This window comes from Rattus norvegicus, chromosome 14, assembly GCF_021556685.1.
Source record: "Rattus norvegicus strain SHRSP/BbbUtx chromosome 14, alternate assembly SHRSP_T2T, whole genome shotgun sequence".
Lineage (NCBI taxonomy): Eukaryota > Metazoa > Chordata > Mammalia > Rodentia > Muridae > Rattus > Rattus norvegicus.
The window spans coordinates 15,789,045-15,817,003 of NC_141547.1; the positions used below are offsets into that span (position 1 = coordinate 15,789,045).

The 27,959-nt window shown below is 47.1% G+C and overlaps 1 protein-coding gene across 2 annotated transcripts; it reads left to right on the forward strand.

Annotated features, from left to right (window-relative positions):
- Nucleotides 1–8,972: 8,972 nt before the first annotated feature.
- Nucleotides 8,973–27,959, forward strand: Naaa (N-acylethanolamine acid amidase). 2 transcript variants are annotated; one of them, NM_001010967.2, is given in 11 exon segments: nt 8,989–9,226; nt 10,072–10,236; nt 13,996–14,122; nt 18,740–18,830; nt 21,722–21,798; nt 23,130–23,302; nt 23,412–23,474; nt 24,165–24,231; nt 24,898–24,926; nt 26,577–26,654; nt 27,255–27,959. In NM_001010967.2, coding segments are annotated over 10 exon segments (1,089 nt in total). In that variant the 5' UTR covers nt 8,989–9,005; the 3' UTR covers nt 26,653–26,654; nt 27,255–27,959.

The window sequence follows — 27,959 nt, forward strand, 5'->3', positions numbered from 1 at the left end:
GTGGGGCTGGTAGGAGTGTGAAGTGTAAATAGTCATGATGTTAAGAGTTCACTTCTAATTCAGACAGAGGTGCCGAGCGCCTGCTAATTGTTGCTGTGTCTGTTGCTAAATGAGCCATAGCCCTTGACTGAGGGTAGGTGTACATATGGTGTCACTAGTGAGCTGTAAATAGTTCCCTTGTAGCAGCTAGTCCACAGTCCTGGCTCACTGGGGCTCCTGGACTCATTGCAGGGATGGGAGTTACTCGTGCTCCTCAATCAGGACAGTGTTACAAGAGTAAGAGGTTCTTACTTGTAAATAGGCTTCCCTGCTCAAACAGGCTCCTGCTGTACAGATCCGGTAGACGGGTGAGCACTACTTTTTTTTTTTTTTTTTAAATGTAAAGAGTTTTGGCTAAGGCCTCATTTTTTTTTTTAATTGCCTTAAGTCTAAGTAGTGATTTTGGAATGCCTAGCAGGGTGTGGTGGTGCACACCCACAGTCCCACACTCAGGGCTTATGAGTTTATAAGCAGCTTGACACTGAGTTAGTCCAGGGCAGCCTAAGCTAGAGAACAGAAGGCGTCTGCGAGCTGTCGTTTGAGTGGCTGGTTCTCTGCTGCCTGTTGCTGTTGGGGTTTTGTTTTGTTTTTGCTGTGCTGGAGATGAACCCGGGGGCCTCATGCTAACCCTCACGGGTTCTCTGCCACTGAGCTTCCCCAGCCAAGTGCCTCTTTTTCAATGGCCGACCAGCTAGTTCCCTTGCCTCGTTCTCAACCAAAGCTTACAGGTTGTTAGTAGTCAGATGGCTGTGTACAGTGGTGTGTGCTGTTACTGCCACATTTGAATCCATTGCAACACCCAGTCTGCATGCCGGCTGCTGGGTTTAGAAAGACTTTGATGCCTTTTGCCTCAGATTTCTTAGGTAATCTCGTCATGAGAAAGTGTTCCCCTTTGGGATTAGAGGAAAGGGCAACGTCTGCCCCTCAGCTGGAGAGCAGCTACTGGTGTTTGCCTTCCCTTCCACGATACCTTCAGCTTCTGAGATCCACTTCAGTTTGTTTGTTTATCCCTCACTTTCCCCTCCGGTGCCCCAGGTCACTGTTAGGGGATTGCCCATCAGCCTTGCCAAGCACAGCTGTGGAGGAAGTGCCCAGTGCAAATTTGTATATGTGAGGCCTTAAACTGTCCCTTCGTTTTCTTCCTGTGTTCTTCACGGGTGTCGCTTATGCATCAGGTCCGAAAGCAGCTGCAGACTCAGGGCAGATCTGCTGTGTGAGCTGCTGGGGTTTTAGAAACACACTACCATGGCCAGTTTCTAGGCTGCTAGGGGTCATTCCCAGTGCTTGGCATATAAATCCAGAATACCAGCACGTCACCTGTGTGGCATTGGCAAATTTCACTGTAAAGAACCACACTGGACAGTCTCACGCACTCTGCTGCATCCCTGGTGCTAAGTGTGGCCTGTAACGTAGAGGGCACAACAGCCATTTAACGTGTGGATGAGCCCCTGCCCGCCAAGGTTTGTTTCTGTGTGTAAATGTTATACAGCCTACTGCTCTCTAGTAAATTGTGTTTGGGGAGTATTTTCCTTCTTTTATCCTGATAGTTACAGTTGCTTATTTGAACCATCAACCCAATGTTCAGGCAGCTAGTGTAAAATCACATTAAATGTCCATGGTCTATAAAAACTGCTACATGTTTGTGGCTGTCTTTGTGTCATGTTGAAACTTTGAGTCCATTGAAGGAAACATGATGTGTGAAGATGTAGCTGAGCATTATCGGGGACCAGTCACTTCCCAAGACACCCAGTATTCACATTGTATCACAGGGCATGCACATGGTGGGCGGGGCAGCACTGCAGAAAACAGTTCCTGAGTCCGGTGGTCAAGTCGACATGGTGTTGGTATTTTTATATGTTACAGTTAATACAAATTTTGTTTTTCTTTTCTAGTTTGTTGAAAATTTATAATGTATATAGAATATCACATTGAAATTTTAGTTTCACTAAAACATTTAATTGTTCTGAGTATCGTGTTAAGCTATTTAATGTAACATATTTTAAAACTCTGTTTCGATAATATTGTCTCCTCTGGTCTCTGCGTGGTTTTGGAATGTATTTCTTGAGCTTTAAGACAGCTGTACCAGGCATGGTGACCCACACCTGTAACCCTGGCACTTGGGAGAGCGAGGCAGGGCAGGAGGATGGGAGAGTGAGGTAGGGCAGGAGGATGCTCTGGGTTGAGGGCAGCCTGGGCTACACATCAGGACAGTAAAACCCTGGCTTGGGTCTCGGGGGTGGGGTGGGGATAAGAAATGAGGGCGAGTAGAGAGAGCTTGACCAAAAGAGAAAGCTGGCAGCAGCTGGAACTCTAGGTCAGGTCAGAGCTCCACAAGCAAGCCGTTCCTGTCGTCTCTGGTTTTCACTGGATAAAGATACCAAGGAAAGCCGAGAGTGCGCAGTTAAACAGCGCAGCGCCTGTCTGTATGCGGCTGTCTGTGTGTCATTTCCTCCTGCAGATTCTGCCTGTGGTTTCATCAATCTCAGCTCAGCGTATACCTGGTTAAAGTTTGAAAACGATTTGTAGCGTAATCCAGTGTACATGTAAGCAGTCCTAAAAACCATCCAGAAAATGTGCCCAATATTAGGGGGTTGGTGCTGGGATCACGTATAAGTTGTGTTTCTTTCTACTTTCTGAGTCTTTACCAGTGTGTGCCTACTTTGTATAAGAAACCAAAAGACAAAGCTGAGGTGAGAAATAAAGGTATGTGGCAAGTCATCCTTGTGAAGTTTCTTCATAATTAGAAGGAAGAATCCCCCTCCCCCCATGGTGCCAGGATCGGGCCAAGGACCCCTGTGATGTGGAAGTGAGTGACCTACCACCAAGCTATGCTTCAGGCCTGAACAGGCCTGCACTGTCAACCCCAAGGCACAGTGGGATTTAAGTGTTCAGAGATGCTTGTCTCCCCTCCTCATCCAGCCCCTGGCTTCCCGGTGTCTAGAAACATCCTATAAGACCCTGTCTGGTTCCTGCCAGCAATACACAATGTGGTCCAGAGTACCATTAGCCAGGGGCTGGAGAGCTGGCTCAATTTGTGTGACTCCCAGCACCCACATGGTGGCTTAACAGCTGCTGTGACTCCAGGGGATCCAGTACCCTATTTTTTTAAAGTGCTATTAACATGGTTCTTTTTAAAAATGGACTACAGTTTGCACAAGAGTCATAAGCTTCCCCTCAAAGACAACGATCCAGTGTGGGCAAGAGCTGCACTTTCTTTGAGCTGTTATAGGAAAACATGCATCATGCATCAGTGTTCGTTTCCCTGCAGGTAACAGAAAAGCTATTTTAAGTATCCTAACCAAATAAGAGAGTGTGTCTTCCATAAGTCTAGCTGTGGACAAACCGTTTTGTCGGCCACAGGATGCTGAGGCTGGTCTCTGGCTACAAATGCTGGTCCAGCCATGTTGATTTCTCAGTGCTTTTGCCTCGACTGTAACTCCTTTTCCTAGGAGACCAGCCCATGGAATTCCTCCTGCAGCCTACCAGAGGTAGGCCACCCTTCCTAAGAGGTGGGAAGGAGGGCTCTTGACCTCTGACTGTACAGTTATCCCAACAGAACCGGGCTGCTTTCTAGCTATCAGGAGGTAAATGGGACATGGTTGGCGTCTGACACAGCTTCAGGAGAAGTGGTCACCACAACATACTGTAAATGACAAGAACAGGTACAGCATCTCTAAACTGTGGACAATGTTTGGCACTACGGTTAGGTGGAATATTGGTTACATTCTTTTTGCTGTGACCAAATACCTGGCAAGAAGCAACTTAGGAAAAACTTTGACTCCCAGTGTGAAGGGATGCACCCTTTGTGGAGAGAGGCATGGCAGAAGGCAGCTCCCTGGTGCCAGTGTGTGACTTAAGACTCCTCATCTCCGGGGTTGGGGATTTAGCTCAGTGGTAGAGCATTTGCCTAGCAAGCGCAAGGCCCTGGGTTTGGTCCCCAGCTCTGAAAAAAAGAAAAGAAAAGAAAAAAAAAAAAGACTCCTCATCTCCAGGGACCAGAGGGCAGAACCAAAGCCTGAAGCCCAGGATCCCTGCCCCCCCCCTTCCTAAAATCCTCAGCTCCAAAAATACCACCACCAGCTTGTGAGGCTGTAGGGAACATTTCATGTCCAGGCAACAATTGTCAGTGAACACAAAGTAACAATTGTTAGTGGACACAAAGTTACAATTGTTAGTGGACATTATTTTAAACTAAGAGACAAGCTGGATGTGTGATACCTCCTATAATCCCAATACTCACAGGCTGAGGTTGAAGGGATGGAGAATTTAAAGGCCAGCCTGGACTACACACACCCTGTCTCAAAACATACACAGGAGGTATATATACTAGTAATATAAAATATTTTTAAAGCAGCATGTCTATATAATATGTAATATATATGCATGTACTATATGTACAAATATAACATATGTAAATGTGTGGGACAGTGGACTGTGCCAGGAAACTTGGTAAGGTTGAGTGGGTCCGAGACCCCAGCACCCAGGCACGCACCTGAGACGGGAGGCATCTCCCTGCTGCCTACTAGATTCCTGGCCCAGATCACGTGTCACACTTCCCACATAAGAAATATGACCTGTGGTCAGAGTTCTCCATGCTAATGAGATATCTAGAGGCCCTGAGGGTTTAGCCAATAAGCTTCCCTTCCCTGCCATTGCTTCCTGCAAAAGGTATTTAATCTCTGGTCCACCCTGAGAAGGAGGTGTGCACCCATTTTCCACGATGAACAACCAATAAACCGTATGGATAAACATGGAGCATGGAGCTACAAACTAAGCCTCCAGCAGAAGGCCTCTGTGAGCCCGGACAACTGCCGCCACGCTAAGGACAATTACCAGTGAGCTAAGCTGGAGTTCCCATCCTCCCCCCCCCCCCCACGGCTCATCATCCTTGGCCCTCAGGCCCCAACTCTGTTCCCAACTCCCCATGGCCCAGAGGCCCCGGATGTCCAGGAGTTTGGGAGCTCCCGGTCCCAGGCTCCTCATCGCAGGCCCTCCCTTCATTCCTGAGGCCTCTGTGTGGATTTCCAGCACTGACTGCAGCCAGGGAAGTCAGGGAAGTCCAGCCTCAGCCTCCCACATCTTAGACTGCGTTTTCCCAGCCCCTAAGCAGTGTCTCTGTGCTTCACCGCAGCATCTGAACACAGGTCCGTGCGCATGCGCGATTGCGTGTGCGTGCGTGCGTGCGTGCGTGAGTGTGTGTGTGTGAATTCCCAGTACCACACAAGAGCAGGTATGGCTATGCACACCCGTGTTCCCAACAAGGAAGCAAGTTTGGAACCTGATGGGGGTACACAGGACCCCACTTAAAAAAGGTGTCACAGCACTAAGGACACACTTAGCAAACATTACAAACCCATCACTGTGTTCAACTAAGCAGGAAGCACGCACAGTGTGGAGCCCACGGTAGTCAGTGGTATGCATTTGGCAACTTGGTTCCCAGGTGATGGAAGAAAGGCAGGCTCTGGAGCATAGACTGTAAATCCAAAGCCTGCTCGGTCTATGAAGCAAGTTCCAGGTAGCGCGGCTCTGTCTCAAAACCGGAATCACAAGGTCCTGTGTATGTGTGCACTAGACCTGGAGTCTTTGAGGAAGTCTTTCTCTGAAACTGAAGCTCACTGGTTGCCTAGGCTGGACAGCTAATGGGTCCCTGAAATCTACCTGTTGCTCTCTCCCTCACCTGTCACCCTAGCTCTGAGAATGCAGGCAGGAACATGTGTAGGGGAGGAAGAGTTGCTGGGGATTTGAACTTGGGTCCTCACGCTTTACCCACTGAGCTATCCCCCCAGCCCATCCCCCAAAGCCCTTAATGGCACAGAGGACACTGGTGTCTTCATCAACTCATATGGCAATATGGGAAAATTAATCCAGAATGCAAAGAAGCTTAAGCATATCTTAATTTTAATTTTTAAATGTATGAGAGTATGTGTATATATATATATATATATATATATATATATATATATACTCTACAAAGTTTTTTTTTAAGACTTATTTATTTCATGTATGTGGTTACAATGTTGCTGTCTTCAGACACACCAGAAGAGGGCGTGGGATCCATATTTCAGATAGCTGTAAGCCACCATAGGTGGTTGCTGGAAATTGAACTCGGGACCTCTGGAAAAGCAGTCAGTGCTCTTAACCACTGAGCCATCTCTCCAGCCCATACTACAACGTCTTAAGAGAGCTCTTTGTAGGCAGAGTACTGGTAAGATAGCAAGTCACACTTTAAATGACACTGTTCCCTTGAGGGAACAGTCATGGTGTTTCTTTTATAAATAAAATGTCCATGTGAAAATGGCCGCTGGATGTGAGTGGAGAGGACGTGTCTGAGTGGCTTCTCTTTCTCTGCTTTAGACATTTTGGTAACTTGTATGGTCCACATTTATACAAAGCGTCATTCTCAGAACCAGCTCTAGTTCCGTCTCAGTGAGTGGCTGTGGGGTGGGCCGGCTGGTTCTACATCAGCACCAAAGGGGCCTTAAAAGGAAATTGAGTCAAGTCGTAGAGCCAAAGGGCACAACGGGAACTGCCATTCTAGAAAAGGCTGCGAAGGCGGAAGTTTAGAGGAATCACTCGGGAAGGAAATTAGGAGTAAAGACTTTCGCCCCAGCTTCCTGTTTCAAGGGCACTTGGACCTTCCTCTTTTTAAAAGATAAAAACATCCTATAACCATGACTTTTTAACATACATAATGAGCACATTTACCAATCCAATGTTGATGTCCTGACCTTTTTTCTTTTTTTTAAGTGAAAGCAGGAGAGGCTGGCATCAAGGTGCACACCTGTAATCCCAGTACACGGGGCTCAAGTGGGAGGAACAGGAGGGTGGGGCCAGCCTGGGCTATGTACTACCTATGGAGAGCCTGCCTTACAGGAAATTCAGTATAAGAAGAGAACCAAAGAGTGGAACTGAAGCGCTCACCATGACCCCTCCCTCAATCTTAGGGGTTGTGTATGTGTGTGTGAGTGTGTGTGTGTGTGTGTGTGTGTAAGCGTGCACATTTGTGTGTGTTCAGCACAGTATTTAGTATCATAAAATTTTTCATAAAGAATCAATTTATACTTTTGCTGACTGTAACTCAGCATTAGCTTCTGTGTGTGTTGTGGTGTAGGGGGTAGGGTTCACATGTGTATGTGTGCACGTGGAGTTTAGAGGTTGACATTGGGTGTCTTTGTTACTTTCTGCCGCCTTTTTCTGAGGCAGGGTTGCTCTCTCACTGGACATGATGCTCACTGATTTGGATAAACCGAATGTGCAGTTTAGTTCCTTCTCAGCAAGAGCCGTTGGGGTGGACTGGCCTGGGGTCCTTCGGTCTCTGCCTCCCTGACACTGGGATCTCAGGCCTGGCTTTTCACATGGGTGCTGGACCCAAGTTGAGGTCTTCAAGTCTGTGTGGCAGGTGGGCTCCAAGTGGGTTGTCTCTCCAGCTGTGCATTAAATTCTTCATAAATGAATTTCCCATCTTTTTCACATGTTGCATTCTTTATTCAATCTTTCATAATTTATTATTTTTTCTGTTAAAAGCTTCTGTTGTTTAGAGTCATGTGGGGGTCTCTGCAAATGCGACAGCAGTGAAACAATCTGTGTCAGGCAAGAAGGAACCTTGTGGAGTTCAGCTCCACTCAGTAGCCAGTTGTCTTACTTAGGGTTTTTATTGCTGTGACAAAACACCATGACCAAAAAGCAAGTTGGGGAGGAAAAGGTTTATTTGGTTGTCTTAGTTAGGGTTTTACTGCTGTGAACAGACACCAGGGCCAAGGCAACTCTTATCAGGACAACATTTAATTGGGGCTGGCTTACAGGTTCAGAGGTTCAGTCCATTATCATCAAGGCAGGAACATGGCAGCATCCAGGCAGGCCTGGTGCAGGAGGAGCTTGAGAGATCTGCATCTTCACCTGAAGGCTGCTAGCAGAAGACTGGCTTCCAGGCAGCTAGGATGAGGGTCTTAAAGCCCACAAACACATTGACACGCCTACTCCAACAAGGTCACACCTACTCCAACCGGGCCACACTTTCTAATCATGCCACTCCCTGGGCGGAGCACACACAAACCATCCCGTTTGGCCTACACTTCCAGATCATAGTCCATCATTGGAGGAAGTCAGGACAGGAATTCAAGCGGGGCCGGAAGCCGGAAGCCGGAGCCGATGCAGAGGCCATGGAAGGGTGCTGCTTACTAGCTCCCTCCGCATGCCTTCCTCCTTCAGCTTGCTTTCTTGTAGAACCCAGGATCAGCACCACCCACACAAGGGCTGGGCTCTCTCCCATTGATTGCTAATTGAGAAACTGCCTTACAGATAGATTTCATAGAGGCATTCTCTCAGCTGAGGGTCCTCCTCTGACGACTCTAGCTTGAGTCAAGTTGACACAGAACCAGCCAGTTCGCTGGTGCTGGTTCAAACAGTGTGACACTAGGCAGTGTATTCTTTAGGCGTTTAAGTACAGCACACTTTTGGGGAAAAGACGCTTCCTGGTAACAATGATCTCAATCTTAAGATCTTAAAGTTTAAAGCATCTTAAGGGCCTTGGGCAGGATCGTGTGGTCTTGGTCACCAAACTACAAAGTACGTGTGATATCTTCCCTAAGGATACTGACTGAGAAACTGCTCTGGAGTCTGGGATAGTCTGGCAGGTGCTGGTGAGGCCTGGTCCTACACGTAGCACAGTTATTAACTACATCCACTCCTAGCCTTTTACATACTACATACTACATACTACATACTACATACACATCAAAGCTCACACTCTTAGCCCACAGAGGTGTTACATTGCTTCTAGCTGTGAGTGAGAGGCCGGTCCCATCCCTCTGGGGCAGGAGGCCGTGTCAGTGCTTGGGTTTCTGACCGGGTGGAGCGACCTAACGCAGGCCCCGCCTTCGGTGCTAGCACCGCCCCAATACTTCCACTCCGCTTCTCCAACACTACAAAAGCTCATTGGTCAGGTAGTGACCTCAGCAGCCCGAGCCATGGGGACCCCAGCCATCCGGGCCGCGTGCCATGGGGCACACCTGGCGCTGGCTCTGTTGCTGCTGCTGTCGCTGTCGGATCCCTGGCTGTGGGCGACCGCCCCTGGCACTCCGCCTCTCTTCAACGTCAGTCTGGACGCGGCCCCGGAGCTGCGCTGGCTGCCGATGCTGCAGCACTACGACCCAGACTTCGTGCGCGCCGCGGTGGCGCAGGTTATTGGGTGAGCGCGGGACAAGTCCGGTGAACTTGCAGTCAAGCTCCGCTCTTTCCCCGGTGCTGCACCCCTGCCCTCTCACCGCAGCACCGCCGTCCTCCCCACTGTTCTGTGCAGCGCCCAACGGATGGCTGACACAGCAAGGGGGGTTCGGCTCTCCAGTTCGGGGGGGGGGTCTCCGGTGGCGCGCGCGTCACCACAAGTTATGATAACGCACAAGGTGTCACCCAGTATGCTAAGGTACAGCGTAGGGCATGCAGCCCACGAGCCTCCTCATCCCGGACCAAGCTTGTTGGCTTTCCTCCTCTTTCATGGTGGTTGGCACTGGAGGTGGTGGTGATTGCTCTCCATTGGGTGTATCTCAGCCCTTATAATTTTCATTTCGAAAGTCTCGCTGGGACTTCGACTATACCCCAATGAGTATATGGACATAAATTGGATTTGGTGGTTTGTTTTGTTTTGTTTTTGAGGGGGGGTGGGGGCAAGAGGGAGGGTGAACCCGAGAGGAAATAGGAAGCGTGTGATCGGGATGCATTGTATGAAATTCCTAAATAATGAATAGAAATGTTATGATGGGAGAAAAAAACAAAGAAAGAAAATCTCGCTGTGAAACATATGTTGCTCTTCCTTACAATCCTCCTGTCTCAGCCTCCTGAGTAGCTGGGATTAAAGCCCTGCACTCCCGTGCCAGGTTTATTCCCTCCAGTTAGGACGCTAGGAATGGAGCGGCACAGCGCAGTGCTTCAGCTCTGAAAATAATCTATATTCTCAACATTCCTCTCCCCTCCTTCACACACGTCACGGGCCATGCTCTGAGAGGAGAAACGAGCTTCGCGCTCTTTCGTTTCTAGAGACAGGGTTCCCCAGTGGATACTAGAGATGATCGGAGAAATCGTGCAGAAGGTGGAGAGCTTCCTGCCTCAGCCCTTCACCTCCGAGATCCGCGGCATATGTGACTACCTCAACCTCAGCCTGGCAGAGGGTGTCTTGGTCAACTTGGCCTATGAGGCTTCCGCGTAAGTATCCCTAGCTAGGATGGATTAAAGTCAATTAATCGTCACCTATCGGGGACTTGCGCCACCCACAGTGAGTGGAGGAGCTATGTTTGCCTTGAGATTAGACAAGATACTGTCTGCACTTTGGAAGTCACCTTAGGTCTCTGACTCCCCAGGGAAATCAGAGCAGCATGAGCCTCGTGGACTTTCAGAGTGAAGTGGCTGCTCTACCCAAGCTTCCTTTTATCTTGTCACCGATCTAGATGGCGTCTCACTTTCCAAACCCTTAAGGCCTAGGAACTGTTGCGTGTCTAGTCAGCCATTCTGTAGTTACTAATGTATAAGGAAACTTTCTCAGGAGCCGTTACTAGGAAACTCTCCTGCCCGAGCTGGTTGCAGATTCTGGTAGGCTCTGTGCCTTGGTGTTCTTGGAAACCAATCACAATGGAGGTCAGTTAGAACTGCTTTGTACAGACAGCCACAATAAGCTTGGACCGGAACCAACCGCCCAGCACTTACTTACTGCACTTACGTGTGAGCTCTCACAGTTTCTTGCCTTTACAAATTGCTCCGGAAGTGGACCCTCCCATAAAAAAAGACACCTGCACCAATATAAGAAGCTATGTAGAATAAGACTTCCATTTTGAGTAGGGATGGAATAAAGTTTAAGTTCCCAAGACCTCCCTGGGAATTGACGTTCTACTTGACATGGACCTCTTGGTAGAAAAGTTAAGACAAGACGGATTTCAGGCTTAGAAGCTCTGTAGGATTCTGGCTGGTGGTCGCAGCTTAGCTCCCGAGTTAAGACTGCATCCCTGATCCAGCAGTCTTGCGGGGATGGGGGTGGGGGTGGGGGTGGGGCTCGTGTTCGATAAAGAAGCCCTGTTTGCCTGAGATCGGTGTCCTCTGGCATGTTGGCATCCACTTGTTACAAATAGGTGCAAATCTACCTACACCCTCCAAAAACCCTGCTCAAAATGCACTGTCCAAAATGGTTTTGGAACTATATTCTTCATACACACTATGGCCCTGCAGTGGGCTCACCTTTTGTTAATGTGAGGCTCTCCTTAGCCTTTGGTGTGATCCTCACCGAGCTCTTTCTCACACTGCTCTTCGAGAGCCTGCTTTCGCCAGGGCCAAGGTCACAGAGGACTATGCCAGGCGCCCTACACCAGTGTCGATGTGAAAGTTTGATCCTAGGCAGAGTGCAGGAGGGTCCTTAAACGTTTGTGGATTCAGCCACAGGGCCTGGGTGAAGAGAGGGCCACCTAGGTTTGTTTCTGCCTTCCAGATGATTGCTTTGTTTGTTTTCTGAGTCAGGGTCGGCCTGTGTAACTGAGACTGGCCTCCTCCTGTTGATCCTGCTGCCTCAGCTTCCACAGTGCTTGGTCTATGGGAGTGCTATAGCCTGTGTCCAGTAGGTGCTTATAGCTTCTGGCTACCTTAAGAAGAAGGAGGGGCAGCCCAGAGGTGCTGCTCAGGTGTTGCTCAGGCCTTTAATTCCAACATTTAGGAGGCAGAGGCAGGCGCTTGAACTCTATGACTTCAAGGCAGGTCTTGTCTACAAAGCAAGTTCCAGGACAGCCAGAGTTGTTACACAAAAACCTCCTATCTATCTATCTATCTATCTCTCTCTCTCTCAAAAAATTAATTAATTAATTAAAAATATTTTTTTAAAGAGATGGAGGGGAAGTTCTTGGAATAACAAACTGTGGCAACTTCCCCACCTCAGAGGAGCACAGTTCCTAAGAAGTATTTTAATTGCTTTACCCTGGGAAAGGAGCCACTGCTAAACTCACATGCTCAAAGGGGACTCAGGTAACCCCCTACCATCCTGTTCCCCCACCTCCAACTGTGTCCTCTTTTGTGGCTTAGTAAATGAGAAAAACCATAGAGCATCTCTCACTGAGTCCGAGACGGGAGCAGATTAAAGCGAGCATTCCAGTGAAATGAGTCTAATGTTGTGTCTCAGATTCAGGTGTTCCTTAAATTGCCTCATTTTCTTTTTAAAGCGCCTTCTGGTTCAAGTAGGAAGGGCTCTGCTCTCAGGCCTGAAGGCTGGTTGTGGGAGAGCACTAACTCTGCAGTACTGAGTCGAAGCACAGCCCTGTGGGGAAGGTGGGATTTTCTGTGTGATGATGTGGAAACCAAGCCTCTGAGGGGTCGCTTGCTGGTGAGTTCCAAGGCTGCTCACCACAAGTCTCTCCATGCCCAAAGTACCTCTCCCAAAGCAGAGGCGTGTCCTTGTCCCCTGTGCTCCTGCAGGAGAGGTCACATTGAAAGATTTGCACACCAGGAATGGCGGTGCGTGCCTTTTTGATCCTGGCACTTGGGACAAAGAGGCAGGAAACCCTCTGAGTCTGAGGCAAGTCTGGTCTAGATGACGAGTGCCGGGGCGCGCCCAGAGAAGATTTGGCAAAGGTGCTCACCTTGCCACCATTTAGAAAATATCAGTTTTAAGAGCACTTCTACAAATGTTAACCACTCACAAACTTACCTGGCTTCCCAACCCTAAGAGAGCCTTCCAGGTCAAGATCAGAAACCTTAAGAGTTGAAACCTCGACAAGTGTTCTCTCCTTTCCCCTTCCTCCTCCTCCTTCCCCCTTCCCCCTCCCCCTTCCCCTCCTCTTCTCCTCCTTCCCCTCCTCTCCTCCTCCTCCTCCTCCTTCTTCTTCGATTTATTTATTTATTATATATGAGTACACTGTAGCTGTCTTCAGACACAGCAGAAGAGGGCATCAGACCCCATTACAGATGGTTGTGAGCCACCATGTGATTGCTGGGATTTGAACTCAGGACCTCTGGAAGAGCAGTCAGTGGTCTTAACCTGCTGAGCCATCTCTCCAGCCCCCCAAGTTTTCTTCTTTAGACAAACCAGTGAGGTAATACTTGTTTTTTCCTAATTATAAAAGTAACATTATTTAAAAATTAAATTTAAAAAATTAATTTAAAACTTTTTAAAAGTAATCTTGAATCATTACAGAAAATCAGTAATAGAAAAAAGTTTGTTTAAAAGATTGATTGATGGGCTGGAGAGATGGCTCAGGGGTTAAGAGCACTGACTGCTCTTCCAGAGGTCCTGAGTTCAAATCCCAGCAACCACATGGTGGCTCACAACCATCTATAATGGGATCCGATGCCCTCTTCTGTTGTGTCTGAAGACTGCTACAGTGTACTCACATAAAATAAATAAATCTTAAAAAAAAAATTGATTGATTGATTTTATGACAGGATTGCCCTGTCTGGGCTGAAAACTGTCTTTGTAGACCAGGCCCCTCAAGTTCAAAGAAATCTACCTGCCTCTGCTTTCCAAGTTCTGGGTTTAAAGACTTCTGTCACTATGCCCAGCCTGGAGTTCCTTTTCATGTGTGTGTTTGTGTGTGTGTGCACACGTGCACATGTTTGCTCTAACGATGCATTACCGGACAGGGTAGCCTGGGCTAGCTAATTGGGTTATATGATAACGTGTTAATAGGTAACGTACCAGCAAGCAGAGAGATGAACAGAGTTCAGCGGTCTATCTAGCTGTGCCCCGCATTCACACGGGACATGGGGGAAGATGAAACTCTCGTTTGGTATATCCATATCAGTTGCATTCTGTCCAATTGTATTTTCCAGCAGGAACTGTAGTTCCATATTCTCGTACAAGAGTATATTATAGCATTTATGCCAGCGGTAAGCAAGAAAACCTGATGCTTTGAGGGTTTATTTTAAAGACAGAAATCTCACTGTCTTTGTTTTTGGTTGCTTTCATTCATGTTGGGCTTTTCCTTTGCTCAGATTCTGCACCAGTATTGTGGCCCAAGACTCCCAAGGCCGTATTTACCATGGCCGGAACCTGGACTATCCTTTTGGAAATGCCTTACGAAAGCTGACAGCAGACGTGCAGTTTGTAAAGAACGGGCAGGTACAGCAATGCGCGCGACAGAGATCCGGAACAGGCATGCGCACAACATGCAGAGATCAGGGGTAGGAATAGCCATGCGCACAACTTGCAGAGAGAGGTCAGTGGCAGGAACAACCCAGCGAATGAGATACAGAAATCGGCAGGGCATTTCATCTGGAATAAGAATCCTTTGCCAGGCCTGCTAACTTAGGTTCTTCTCCCGGAAAGAGCCAAACAGCAGGCTGGGGGAGATGGCTCAGGGGATGAAGTACTTGCCGCGCAAGTGTGAGGACCAGAGTTTGGATCCTCAAAACCATGCAAAGCTGGACTTAGAAAGTGTCTCAGTCCAGTTCCGCAGGCTCCAGCTCAGAGACGTTAACGTTTGCTTCATGGAAATGGCTGTTATGATTAAATGAAGTCCTCTGTGTAAAGCTCGTAGGTCTGGATAAACGGTGGCTAAATCCTGGGGTGGCCGTGGCTAAGGACACTGGCCGCTCTTGCATAGGACCTGGGTTCAGTTCCAGCACCTACATGGTGCCTGAAAACCACTCATAATTCCAATTCCAGGGGATTTGTTGCACCCTTTGACCTCCACGGCATCAGGCACTCCTGGGGACTATAGTCACGTGACTGGAAACGCCTAGAGAGCAGCTTTGATCAGTGGTGATGGGATGCGCAGAGTGTATGGTGCCGAGCAACAGAAAGGAGCCTGGTTTGGGCCTTAAGGACAAGGGTTATATACTCTCTTTGTTCTTCGCATTTTGCGTTGATTCAGCAATAATAAAGCATATTTGCTGAATACTCCTTTGGTCACCTGATAGAGAAAACCTTTCGCTCATAAAAGATTCAAGCAATACAGAAATATTTAATGAACGTTTCTCCTTTCTCGGGTTTGTTCCCTTACTTTGACATTAATCGACAATGTTTTTTTTCTTGTCGTTCACTTCAAAAGAACATTTGCATGCGGTAACAGTGGTAGTACAAACCCATAATTGGTTCTTTTTTTAAAAAAAATTACATATTTGCTTATTTATTTTTTATTTTAAGTGTAAATGTGTGAGACCACGTGCATACAGGAATCTGGAGAAGCCAGAAGCGGGCACAGGTCCCTCGGAATGGGGGTTACAGTGAGCTGCCTTCAGTAGGTTCTCCAAACCAGACCCAGGACCTCTGCAAGAGCAGTGAGTGCCTGTAACTGCTGCCTTCTCTGCAGACCCCCTAATTGATTCTTAGAGGAGATCTGCTAAAATATCACGACGGAGTAATGGAATGGCTATGTCAGTTGACTGCTTTGTGTCTTTCTATGCTCTATAATGAGGAAATATTCTTAGTGTCCAAGAACTAAATGTAGTTAACCTGAAGTATTTATCCCATGGCTGTTGCTTCATTAGCTCCTGCTTGCGCTGGAGATCCCACGGGAATAGTCTGTGCCGTGGCTTTGTTTATGGTGCTTAGGTGACCGTTCCCAAATCCATGCAGCTTACACCTGGGTGTTGTTTTTGTACAAAAAAAAAAAACAAAAGAAAAAAAAGAAAGAAAGAAAATGTCTTTTGCTAAATTCAGAGCAGGCTGTACAGGGCTGGAGAGATGGCTTAGCAGAAACACACCAGGCCTAACAGACTCATGTGCCCTACACCATGTAGGAGTGGAGCCATGTAAGGCGAGAGCTGACCTCAGCCCCTGCTATTCCCAGGGGCCGTCGCTCAGCCATAGATTGTAAGCATCAGGGGACAAGGGTTTATGTTAACCGCCTTGAAGAGCTGGCTGGGAAGTACATTTATTTATATAGAGATTAAGTGCAGAACTGCAAAGAAAGATACCTTACAGCTTCTCTGAACAATGACTGCAAGCAAAGTGTGGCTTTGGTTCACTAACTCCGTTCCTGCCTCCTTGGGAGTGAGGGTGTGTCCCCTCAGGACTGAGGGGGATGGTGTGAACGATGTGACAGAGGATTGCGGGACTTTTTGGATTCCTTTTGTTTTCCCCTATGGTTGCATTGTAAAGAGGTTTTAGGTTTATTTGATTTTATTATTTTATCTGTGTGTCTGGGCGACTGGGTGCCCCACGTGTGTACAAGTGCCCTCAGAGGCCAGAGGAGGGAGATAGACCCCATAGCACTGGAGTTGAAATCAACCGTGAGCCAACATGTGCGGCTGGAACTGAACCCATGTCCTCTGGAAGAGCAGCAAACGCTCTGAACTACTGAGCCCCTAAAAGAGCTTTGTGGGTTGTTTTTGGTGGTGATGGTGGTTTTTTTTTTTTTTTGTTTTGTTTTGTTTTTAAAGATTTATTTATTTCATGTCTGTGAGTACACTGTCATTGTCTTCAGACACACCAGAAGAGGGCATCAGATCCCATTACAGATGGTTGTGAGCCACCATGTGGTTGCTGGGATTTGAACTCAGGACCTCTGGGAGAGCAGTCGGTGCTCTTAACCTCTGAGCCATCTCTCCAGCCCTGTTCGTTTGTTTTAAGTTGTTTCTTTGTAACTCTACTGTAGGTTTTTATGGGACCTAAACTCTGGTCCTTTGCAAGAGTGGTGTATTTTTTTTTTAAGATTTATTTATTTATTTATTATATATAAGTACACACTGTAGCTGTCTTCAGATACACCAGAAGAGGGGATCAGATCTCTTTACAGATGGCTGTGAGCCACCATGTGGTTGCTGGGAATTGAACTCATAACCTCTAGAAGAGCAGTTGGGTGCTCTTAACCACTGAGACATCTCTCTAGCCCGAGGTGTATGTTTTTAACCACAGAGCCATCTCCTCAGTTTCGATGGCTGGGTCAATGTGCTCCCATTGCACTCCTGTGAATGGGGGAGGGGTCTTCAACGAGGCACTCAGGAAGATGTGGGGCCTTCAAGGGGGAACTCCGGAAGTCTAGGGGAAAAGTCGTTTAGGAAACCAACGCCTTCTTCCACACAGTTCAATCACCCTAAGCTAATTTCAGAGCCAAGTGGATTGAGTCTGAATAGCCCTGTAAGCAAGGTTATTAGTTTAATATTAAGTTTGGTTTGGTTTTGTTAGTGAGATAGGGTCCCTCTCTGTAGCCCTGACTGTCCTGAAACTCACTGTGTAGACAAGACTGGCCTCAAACTCACAGATACCTGTCTTCCTCTGCCTCCTAGGTGCAGGGTGTTGGGATTAAAGTCATACATCACCACATCTAACTTTGATACTGTCTTAAAAATAAAAATAACACGACTCTAGGTTTATTTAACTTCTCGGAATATAAAAAGCTTAATCAGCCAAGCTGGACTGTGGTGATGATGTATGCCTTGAACCCCAGCACTTGGGAGGTAGAGGCAGGTGGATCTCTGTGAGTTTGAGGCCAGCCTCATTTACCAAGTGAATTCCAGGACAGCCAGGGCTGTTACACAGAGAAACCCTGTCTTGAAAACAAACAAACAAACAAACAAGAGATATTAGTTAGCTTTTATTAACAATACAGACTGTGCACCTTCTGGATTCTCCCTTTAATGAACAAAGACTGTTGCCCGAGGTATCTTTCAGCCACTGCAGCTGTGACTTGTTACCGTGATGAACATAGGGTTAAGCAAAAGCTGGATGTAGGGTGGCTTTTAAAGCATTTACACTGCAAGTGGCTCTTCCTGGTAAGCTGCTCCACTTGGTCCCCCCACAGAGCTTGCACGTCCTTAATTCCACAGAGCGTACCTGTAGAGTGTCTCTCGTCATGAGCTCCAAACAAGTTTTCAGTCAGGCCCCATTTGCTACGTTTAGTATGGAAGTCTAACTGAAAGTAAGACACACAGAATGCAAAGGGCTAGAAGCAATCAGTTATGTTAAGTTTTTCAGGAGTCTGACTGAGCAGAGTCTGGTAACTACCATGACTCCTGCATAGCGACATTGTGGATGGTGTCCTAAGTCGTCTGTCTGTAACCACCGTCACTCGTGTACAAGGACCAGCGAGGTCCTCTGAGAAAGTCACAGGCACTATCATTACTTCTTGTCCTGCCAAGCACGTTTACTAAGAAGCAGTTTGGAGAGCCAGGCATGAGGGTACACACATTTAGTCCCAGCACTTGGGAGGCAGAAGCAGGCCCATCTCTGAGTTTGAGACCAGCCTGGTGAGTTCCAGGACAGCCAGGCCTACACAGGAAAACCCTATCTTAAAAACTCTAGATAGATAGATAGATAAATAGAGAGATAGATAGGTAGATAGATGATTGATTGATAGACAGACAGACAGATACCCATCTATTTTATTTGCTAAATCTGTCCTTTGATACTTCCCCCAACTTGGCTAAGAACTTTTGTTCTAGAATGCTGTTCCAGAGTTTCATTCTATTATGTTCAAACCTCTTTTTTAAAAAGAAAATCCAGGAGACTAGGTATGGTGGCAAACACTTTTAATCCCAGCACTCAGGAGAGGCAGAGGTAAGCAGATCTCTGTGAGTTCAAGGCCAGCTTGGCCAACATAGCAAGTTCCAGGCTACCCTGTCCTACATAGTAAAGCCTTGTCTCAACAACTAACACCTAACAACTAACTAACTAACAAACAAACTAACTAACTAACTAACTAACAAAAAATGCTGGAGACTGCAAGGAAATTAAGTGATTTCAGCATATATTCTGTTGGGTGGTAAAGTAATATCTTTTCTTTCCCACTTTCAGATTGTATTCACGGCGACCACTTTTGTTGGCTATGTAGGACTGTGGACAGGTCAAAGTCCCCACAAGTTTACAATTTCTGGTGATGAACGAGGTAATTAAAACAAACTCTTGAGCATTTTAAACCAAATCCTTGAGGTTTTCCGGGTACATACCTCACTGGCTCAACCAGCAGAATCTGGAAAGGAACCTTCCAGTGCCAGAGACTTTCACTTAGTGAGGGGAGACAGAAAGTAGCCTGTGAGAGCTGAGGGTGAGCTCGGGTGCTGGTTAGAACCAAAAGCACAGAGGTCTGGGGGGACAGGCCTTCCCCCACCCTTGGGATCCCAGTCTGGGTCTACAGAGGCCAGAGGAGATCATCTGGGTGGTCTGAAAGTCACGGAAAAGACCACCGGTGTCACTGTGGGTACGTCACAGAAATGAGACAGTCTGTGCAGTCGAGGCAGGGAGGACATCAGAGATGCTGAGGAGATGGTGGCCATAGTGAGTGTCTGCACTTTTAACCATAATAGAAGAAGCTGTAGGAGAATTCTAGGACAGAGTGAACAGCTCTCTCTCTCTCTCTCTCTCTCTCTCTCTCTCTCTCTCTCTCTTTCTCTCTCTGTATGTGTGTCTGTCTCTGTCTCTCTGTCTCTATCTCTCTCTCTGTCTCTGCCTCTGTCTCTCTGTGTCTCTGTCTCTGTGTCTCTGTCTCTCTCTCTCTCTCACACACACACACACACACACACACACACACACACACACACACACATACACACTACTGGGATCCTCTCGTGTCAGCCTCCTAAATGCTGGGATTGCAAAAGCACCACCATGCCTAGACCTGGTTTATGTTTGACCCTTACTTTGGCTTCTCAGTAGAGACTGAACTGTGCTGGGTTAAGGTAAAGTCGGAAGAACACAGTGGATGCTATTGAATTCATCCCATTTTCCTGTCCACAAGCAACATTTATGAACCTCCTCGATTTAACACGCAGGCACTCAAACATTTCCTCACGGAAGCAGGCAGAGCCAGTCCTGGAGACCTGTATGGACAGGATACAGAGCTGGAAACTGAGGCTACAAAATGAAATGGTGGCTAATGGATGGAAGAGACATTTCTCAGGCTCAGTCAGTTGAATCGTTCTGTTTGCTAACAACTCTGAGTCATTGCCCAAACCTCAAGGCAACATTGTTCCATTCTATAATATGTGGAAAGCCAGAGAGAGGCGACATCTTGCAGCTTAGTGAGAGGTAACCTAGGGGCTTAGTGAGGAGAGCAAAGAGTATGTCTATTACATTCCTCATCCGATGACCCCTGACTAGCATCATGCTGTCATTGACTCATTGATAGGTCTCTCTCTCTCTCTCTCTCTCTCTCTCTCTCTCTCCTTCCCTGCCTTCCTCCCTCCCTCTCTCCCTCCTTACCTCCTTTCCTCCCTCTCTTCTCTCTCTCTTTCTCCCTTCCTCCTTCCCTCCCTTCCTCTCTTTTCTCTCTCTCCCTCCCTCCCTTCCCCCCTTTCTTCCTCTCTCTCTCATCTACAGCATTCAGTGTTTTATCCATGTGTATTTATTCACATCAGTCAGGAATGAATCTGACTTCCAGCCACAACATGACAAGGCTAAGAGGTGTTTTTAAGTGTGATGGCTGCAGATGTATATGTGTACTTAAATGACGGGCTTTGACAGGCTTTGATTCCATTGCCTTGTGAATTAAGATGTTTGTTAAAGTGATTGTGAGAATATGGGCAATTTTAAGTAACTGAGTTGGTCTGTAATGTACAAATTTGATGAACTGCTGTCATATTTAAACTTGCTAAAGCTGGGTCAGAAATGACTGGAGAGATGGCTCAACTGTTAAAGTCTAGACTCACAACCAAAGCTATAAGCTACCGCAGAAGGACAAGTTCACTAACCTTCATAATCTCTGTTGAGCAGGTTCCCTTGAAAGGAATAAAATTTAATCTTGCCCGAGATATAATTATTTCATGATTTTATCTAACACAATCACTGTTGTATCAGACACAAAAGATTCTGTTTTCAAAACCTGAGGGAAGCGAAGCCTGGTGGCACACCTCTGTACTCAACACCTGTAGGCTGAGGCAGAAGAGTATCCAGTTAGAGTCTGCCTTGGACTATCTAGGAAGATCCTACCTCAAAAAATAAAAAGAAAGAAAAGAGGAAAAAGAAAAATCGGTGACTATCTGCACACCTTTGTTTATTAGAAGCGATCTATAGTCATTGTATGAATATAAACGTTCACTTGTGTATATGATGTTTTTATGATCGAGTGTCCCTCAGGCTTGGGGCCACCAAGATGGCTCAGCCAGCAAAGGCACTTCTTGTTGAGCCTAGTGAACTGGATCCTTGGTCCTTGGGACCCAGATGGAAGGAGGGAGAACTTCCCTCAAGCTGTCCTTTCATTATCTCCACACATAGACTGTGCACATGGGCACATGCACATAACCCACCACACACACACACACACACACACACACACACACACACACACACACATACACTATATATATACATACATATATACATACATACATATATATACATATATATATACATACATATATATACATATACATATATATATATATATATAAAAGGAGGAAATTCAGGCCTTTGAAAGCTGGACACTAACTAGTAAAATCACTCTTCATTAGCTAAAATTTCTTTCACACATTAGATTAAATTATAATATTAGGAAGAAAACAAATTTTGTGAATGGTGGCAGCTGCGTGACTCAGCTGGTAAACGCCAAGTCTGAGGCTCTGAGTTTCATGCCCGGGGCCCACACGGTGGAAGAAGGAAACCGATTCTTGCAAGCCGTCCTCTACACCCACGTGCATGCTGTGGCATGCGCTCACCCTCACCTAAGTCCACAGTAAAACGAAGGATGTAAATAAACGTCATTTAAAAACTTGATTAATAAGATTATTTTTCCTGCGCATGGTTTTGGACCTTGGGCTGATTGACGCTTCTTTATGCACGCAGACAAAGGCTGGTGGTGGGAGAACATGATTGCTGCGCTTTCCTTGGGACACTCGCCCATCAGCTGGCTTATCCGCAAAGTGAGTAACCTATAGTGTGGACTCTGCCCTGCTCCTGAGCCCGTCTACACAGAGTGACCACACTGCGGCTTCGCCTCCCTCACACGATCGATCGATCGATCGCTGTCCCCTAAGAAGAAGTGTTTGAGTGTTCCCAGACGCATCTGTGTTTCCGTAGTAAACATCGAGGATAAAGCAGGAGACTGCTTAGCAGTAACGAGGACAGGTTTTAACCAGCTCTGTCCTATTGGGATAGAGACAAGAATCCGGTGTGATTCGTACCCAGCTCAGCTCTGATCCGTGCAGAGGCATGGGGCTGCTTTAAAGCAAGAGTAAAGAGAAAAGGAAGGGGTAAATGGAGACACAGAGAAGACACACGGGATAAGTGCGAAAAGAGTAATAAAGATATCTCATCTTGGGTTGGGGATTTAGCTCAGTGGTAGAGCGCTTGCCTAGCAAGCACAAGGTCCTGGGTTCAGTCCCCAGCTCCGAAAAAAAAAAGAAAAAAAAAAGATATCTCATCTTTCCAGCAATGTGTAGTAGGCTGGGGAACTCACAATGCCTTGTCAGGGTCTCGGGGACTTACGTGCCTTGTTGAGAGAGCCTTTGGTGACCCTAGCTCCTGAATTGTCCTGTCATTTGCCCCCTTTCCTATCCTCATACTTCTCTGTGTCTTAATAGGATGGCGTCTGCAAAATGTCTTCCTCTCAGAAAGTGACCAGGAGTGGTCGTGATGGTGGAGGGGTGGGAGGGTCCCAATGCAGAGGGTTCTTGGCCGCTCCGTTTAGCAAAGGAGCCCAAACAGAAGGGGGGAGTTGGAAAATGACCCCCTTCACTGCTTGCCTCAGACTTCATAGACTTAGTCTGTCTCCTCATTCTAATGGCGCCATGCCACAATTCCAAGCCATTGCCAGTTGACTCCATTGGCCTGGAACTCAGTCCCACAACCACCCCACCCCGTGTGACTCCTGTTTGTCTCTTGGTCCTTGAGCTCTTGTGCTTAAGATGAGCTCCCTGCTGTGGCTTCTTCTGTCATTACTTCACCGTTGCCTGTTGATGTCTTTATTGTAACATCCTCCAGTCTAGTACAGAGCAGAGCTCACACAGTGGCTAGGGAGAACAATGAATAGGAGGTGTGGTCTGCTAGAGATGTTCCTTAGCCAAAGCTGAGGAGTTTGTCACAGTTGTTTTGTTCTCCCCTTAGGAGTCCCCATGACAACGGGATAAAGCCAGAAGAGTTACAGGTTACAGCCTGACTTAGCATAAGGAGGTTACACTCTGGAATGTGTGTTCTGCAACACGGTCCTTTCCCTTGGATGAGGTTGCTGGTACCGCTTTATCTTTTTCTTTAGACCCTGACTGAGTCCGAAGACTTCGAAGCGGCCGTTTACACGCTGGCCAAGACTCCCCTCATTGCTGATGTGTATTACATCGTTGGGGGTACATCGCCCCAGGAGGGAGTAGTCATCACCAGGGACAGAGGTGGCCCCGCGGACATTTGGCCTCTTGACCCTCTGAATGGAGCGTGCGTAGAATCACAGTCTCTTTATCAAATTTTTATTTGCTGAAGTAGGGGTTATTTTTATATTTAACAGTCGTCCCTGGATAAGACAAGTTAATGTGCTCTGCCGCAGGTGGTTCCGAGTCGAGACCAATTATGACCACTGGGAGCCTGTGCCCAAGAGGGATGACCGAAGGTAGACTCTTTGTTCTTTTGTTCTCCCTTCCTACACCAGGGAAAGGAGAGACCTCTAGGTGCCATCTCCTTCCAGAAATTACACCTGGCCTCTCCCCAAGGTCTGGATGGTGTGGAGGAGCTGGGGGGCGGGGAGGGAAATTTCATGGTGGTTGGTGTTGGCTGGAGGGATAAGGTTAGCTCTGGCTTGGAGTCAAGGAGCACTGGTCCTATCATGAACCCCACCACTGATTCTGTGGGGCCCCTGGGGCCTTTGCTCATCTACCTATAGGTGCAAGAGAGGGGCTGACTGATGGACTACAGTCGGAAGGCTTTATTTGGAAAGAAATCATTTCCCATAAGCCATAGTCAATTAGCCTTCTGACACGAGGGCTTACATCGCTCTTTCTGACGTAGAGACACCACGAATCATCTGGCTGCAGGACATGAGTGTACCTCACTAATCTCTATTGTCCCACACGTTTGACAGTAGTTGATTTCTGCAGCAACTGCCTCAGTTTTCTTGAGCATCAGGTTGAGGGGGTCTAGCAGAACGAACCCCACTTCAGTGGGACCCAACAGGAAGGGCGCTTAGGAGCTGGAATCTGTTTTGAGGAGAGTCTGGGCCTTGCGCTGTGCCTCTCGAAATGACATCTGATGAGACTCGGGGTTTCCATACGCACCTGGTGACTGTTGCCCATTGTTCTTGTAGGACACCAGCCATCAAAGCCCTAAATGCCACAGGGCAAGCTCACCTCAGTCTGGAGACCCTCTTCCAGGTAACTCTTTCAATGCTTACCTTACCTGGGGTGTAAACCTCTTCTGAAATCAGGAAAAATGTTGCAGCAAAAGTTCTATACTGTTGAAAGCGTTTTTAAAAAGCCACATGACGTTTTCTGAATTTGGTTCTAGATAGATTAGGGTATCTGCCTTCACCTAAGTTTGTCTTCATAGTAAGAGAAATAAACATAGCTTTAATATGTTCGTTGTTTTAAAAAAAGAAAGGGCAAGGGCTGGAGAGATGGCTCAGCGTTTGAGTGCACTGGCTGCTCTACCAGAAGTCCTGAGTTCAAATCCCAGCAATCACATGGTGGCTCACAACCATCTGTAATGGGATCTGATGCCCTCTTCTGGTGTGTCTGAAGACAGCGACAGTGTGCTTATACATAATAAATAAATAAATCTTTTTTTAAAAAAAAAAAGGACAGGGGCTGAGTTATCCTAAGATACATTGAAGTGTTAAGTGGTTATATTCTTTTTTATATAAAGTGTGTGTGTGTGTGTGTGTGTGTGTGTGAAAGAACAATTTATGGGAATTGGTTTTCTCTTTCTACCATGCGGGTTCCAGGGATTGAACTCAGATCTTCAGGCTTGGCAGCAAGCTCCTTTACCTGCTAAGCCCGTGGTTATATTCTTATACATAATCTGACTTTTTTCCTATGCAGGTTTTATCCGTGTTTCCTGTTTATAACAAGTAAGTTGCATGTTCAGCATATCCCTTCACTTTCACCAGGAAAAATGTTACTGAGGCCAGGTAACTGAGTTTCAGACCAAAAGCCCTGGAACTATCAGCCTCCAAAAGCCAGCCCAGCCACTCCTACATGCCAGTTAAAGAGCCGAGAGTACTAGGGGAAAACAGAGAGACAAGTTTCAATCAGCATGCTGGGCAGGGCAAGTAAAGGTTCTGTGAGTCAGAGCTCATCTTCCAGAGACTGCAGGCGGCTAGATTTACATAGAGCAAGAATGGAGTCAGATTTCCGGAGTAGCTCCTCCTGGTGAGGGCATGGTCTGGCCGCTCACTGTCCCCATACTGGTTCTGCAGGGTTAAGCCTAGAAGCTGGTCGAAGTATCTTAGTTTAGATAAGCACCAGTCTCTAGATAGGCACTCCCTGACGGATGAGCGTACCTGTGTGCAGAGGGGAGCAGGGGAGAGCTGTGATCCAAAGTAGAATGAGGGGGCGCTGCCGGGTTTTAGCCTGTTTTTGGGTTACCTTGTTACAACCTCTCACACATCCTCCCGTGGGTGGAGGGATGGGGGCGGAGGGTGGGGTCGGCTGCGAGATATCCGTGAGGGAGGCGATAGTGAGCCAAGCAAAGGGGACAGATGTTCTAGTTTAAGCAGGAGAGGTAGGTAAACATCACAATTAGGTAAGGAATTCAAGAAAACCAAACCAAAGCCAAGAGGACAGGGCGACCTGGATAGCGGAAGGAGGTGGGCGGTGGTGACATGTTTGCCCCTTGGTCTGCATGGTCTGCTCAGGGACAGTACTCATGAGTCCCTGTTAGGACAAAGCCTCTGCCACCTTTAAATTTCTGCTCCCCACTCTCAAGCTCCTCCTCCTCCTCCCCCTCTTCCTCCTCCCCCTCTTCCTCCTCCCCCTCCTCCTCCCCCTCCTCCTCCTCTTCCTCTTCCTCCTTCCTCCCTCCTCCTGCTGACCACTCACTGAGATGTTTCTCTGCATCTATTCTTTTGGTTTTTAAAAATACCTTTGTTTCTCTTTTTATGCATCTATTCTTTTGGTTTTTAAAAATATTCTTAGTCAAGTGTTGGTGGCCCAGGTCTTAGGAGGCACCGGCAGGGGGATCTCTGTGAGTTCCAGGCCAGCCTTGTCTACAGAGTGAGTTCCAGGACAAAACAATTAAAAAAATGTATTGTTTTTATATTATTGTTGATATTATTAAGTATAATTCCTCCCTCTTTTAGCCCGTGGTCTTGACCGTGGCAGTGTGTGAGCTAGGGTTTCTCTGGCCTGGAGGTCTTACATAGTCTTCTAAGGGGAAGCCACAGGAAGTTGAGTTCGCTCTGAAGGACAGCTGTGGCAAGAAGTTGGGGTGAAGTCCCCTTCAAGCAAATAGGCAGTGGTTCTGCTAGAGGTAGTTCCCCAAATGGGCTGACCGCCACTCACTACCTCAGCATGAGCTTTGAGTAATCAGAATTTAGAAGTTGTCCAACTTGGCTTTCAGTGGCGTTTCAAAATAGGAAGAAAGACAGTTTAGAGCTCATGGTTGTTTATGTTTTAAACATTCTGCCTCTTTGCATCCTTATCCTGCATCCCAGGAGATGCGGGAGAGCATCGTGTTAGCGAAGGTGACTCATACATAAGAATTGGTCTTCTTATTTCAGCTACACAATTTATACCACAGTGATGAGCGCTGCTGAGCCCGACAAGTACATGACCATGATCAGAAACCCAAGCTGAAGGTGAGCGGGTGAAGGAGTGTGCCCAGGCTTCGAAGAACTCGACAGTTTGGTACTGCTTGGGTCGGGTGGCAAATGCTTCTCACAGACAAGGGTGACCTCTCTATGTATGTTACGAATTCTGACAGGCATTTAGCGTGTGATACACAAACGGTAGGTATTTTGTTTTAGAGAGTTTATATGACACAGAATGTTCTCAGTGTCTCTGCCCAGCGCTCCTTAACAAACCCTGCTCTCAAGGCCAGCTGTCACCTCCTCACGTATAGAAGGGCAGATATTTAGGAAGACCGGTGTGTCTCCAGAGCAATCGTGAGGCCCAGTGTCGTTGAGCATCAAAAGGCAGATCCTGAAGGCAAAAGACCCCTACAGAACTTACCTGAAGGCACCAGTGAGCCCATGGGGGAAGGGAAGGACTTGAGGAGACAGGAGTCTCCTTCCTGTGATCCTGAACTCTGCCTCTAGACAGCACTGGTGGTCAGGGCTCTCCTGCTCAGGTGTCTGAATTGAGAAACCTGACCTGATGGTTAGGTCAACCTTTTGTCATGGGAATGTAAAGACATTACTGTTGGAATTAAAAGCATGTATTTTTTTCTTCCCTACCAGATGATTTATTGTCAAAGAGCTGCATTTGGAAGACTAAGACTGGAAGTATTGTACGGTTTCCTGAGCAACGCAGGCTCCCTCTTCAGAAAGCCTTTCTGCCTTGTGGAAGGGGTAGATCTCTTGGCACACATCTGGAGGAAGAGGAGTGTATTCTGCTGTCTTGCATCCTCCTGATGTCCTGGTCCCCTTGAGCTTCATTAACAACCCACCCTGGCTTGAACAACTCAGATAACTGATCTCGGAGGTCAGGCTGCACCTGACTAGTCACAGGTTTCCTGTGATTCTGTGTCCACGCCCCTGCTTTTCCACTGAAGAAGGGAACAGACAAGATAGCTGTCGTGTGGAGGGAGGCCTTGTGGACAACCCCCCAGGAGAAAATTTCCCCTAAGGCTGGGGTGAGGCTCAGTAGCAGAATTTGCACCACTAAGTAAATAGTAAATAGATAAACGAACAAAAGTTTTCTCTCAGGAGTGGAAACCTCTAATCTGAGTAGAATTTGCTTGAAGATATGTTCCTCTGACCTTTGATTTCATGTTTCTATATAGTGGAAATTCACTTTTTATAAACTTCTAATGTATTGTTTTAACGTGGGCCTTATTAAAAATAAAGCTAATTTCTTAGTGCTTTTGAAAATTATGTGACAACAAATAATTTCCTGTCATTCTTTATCGTTTGTTAATAAAATGTCAAAAAATGCTAGCTGCA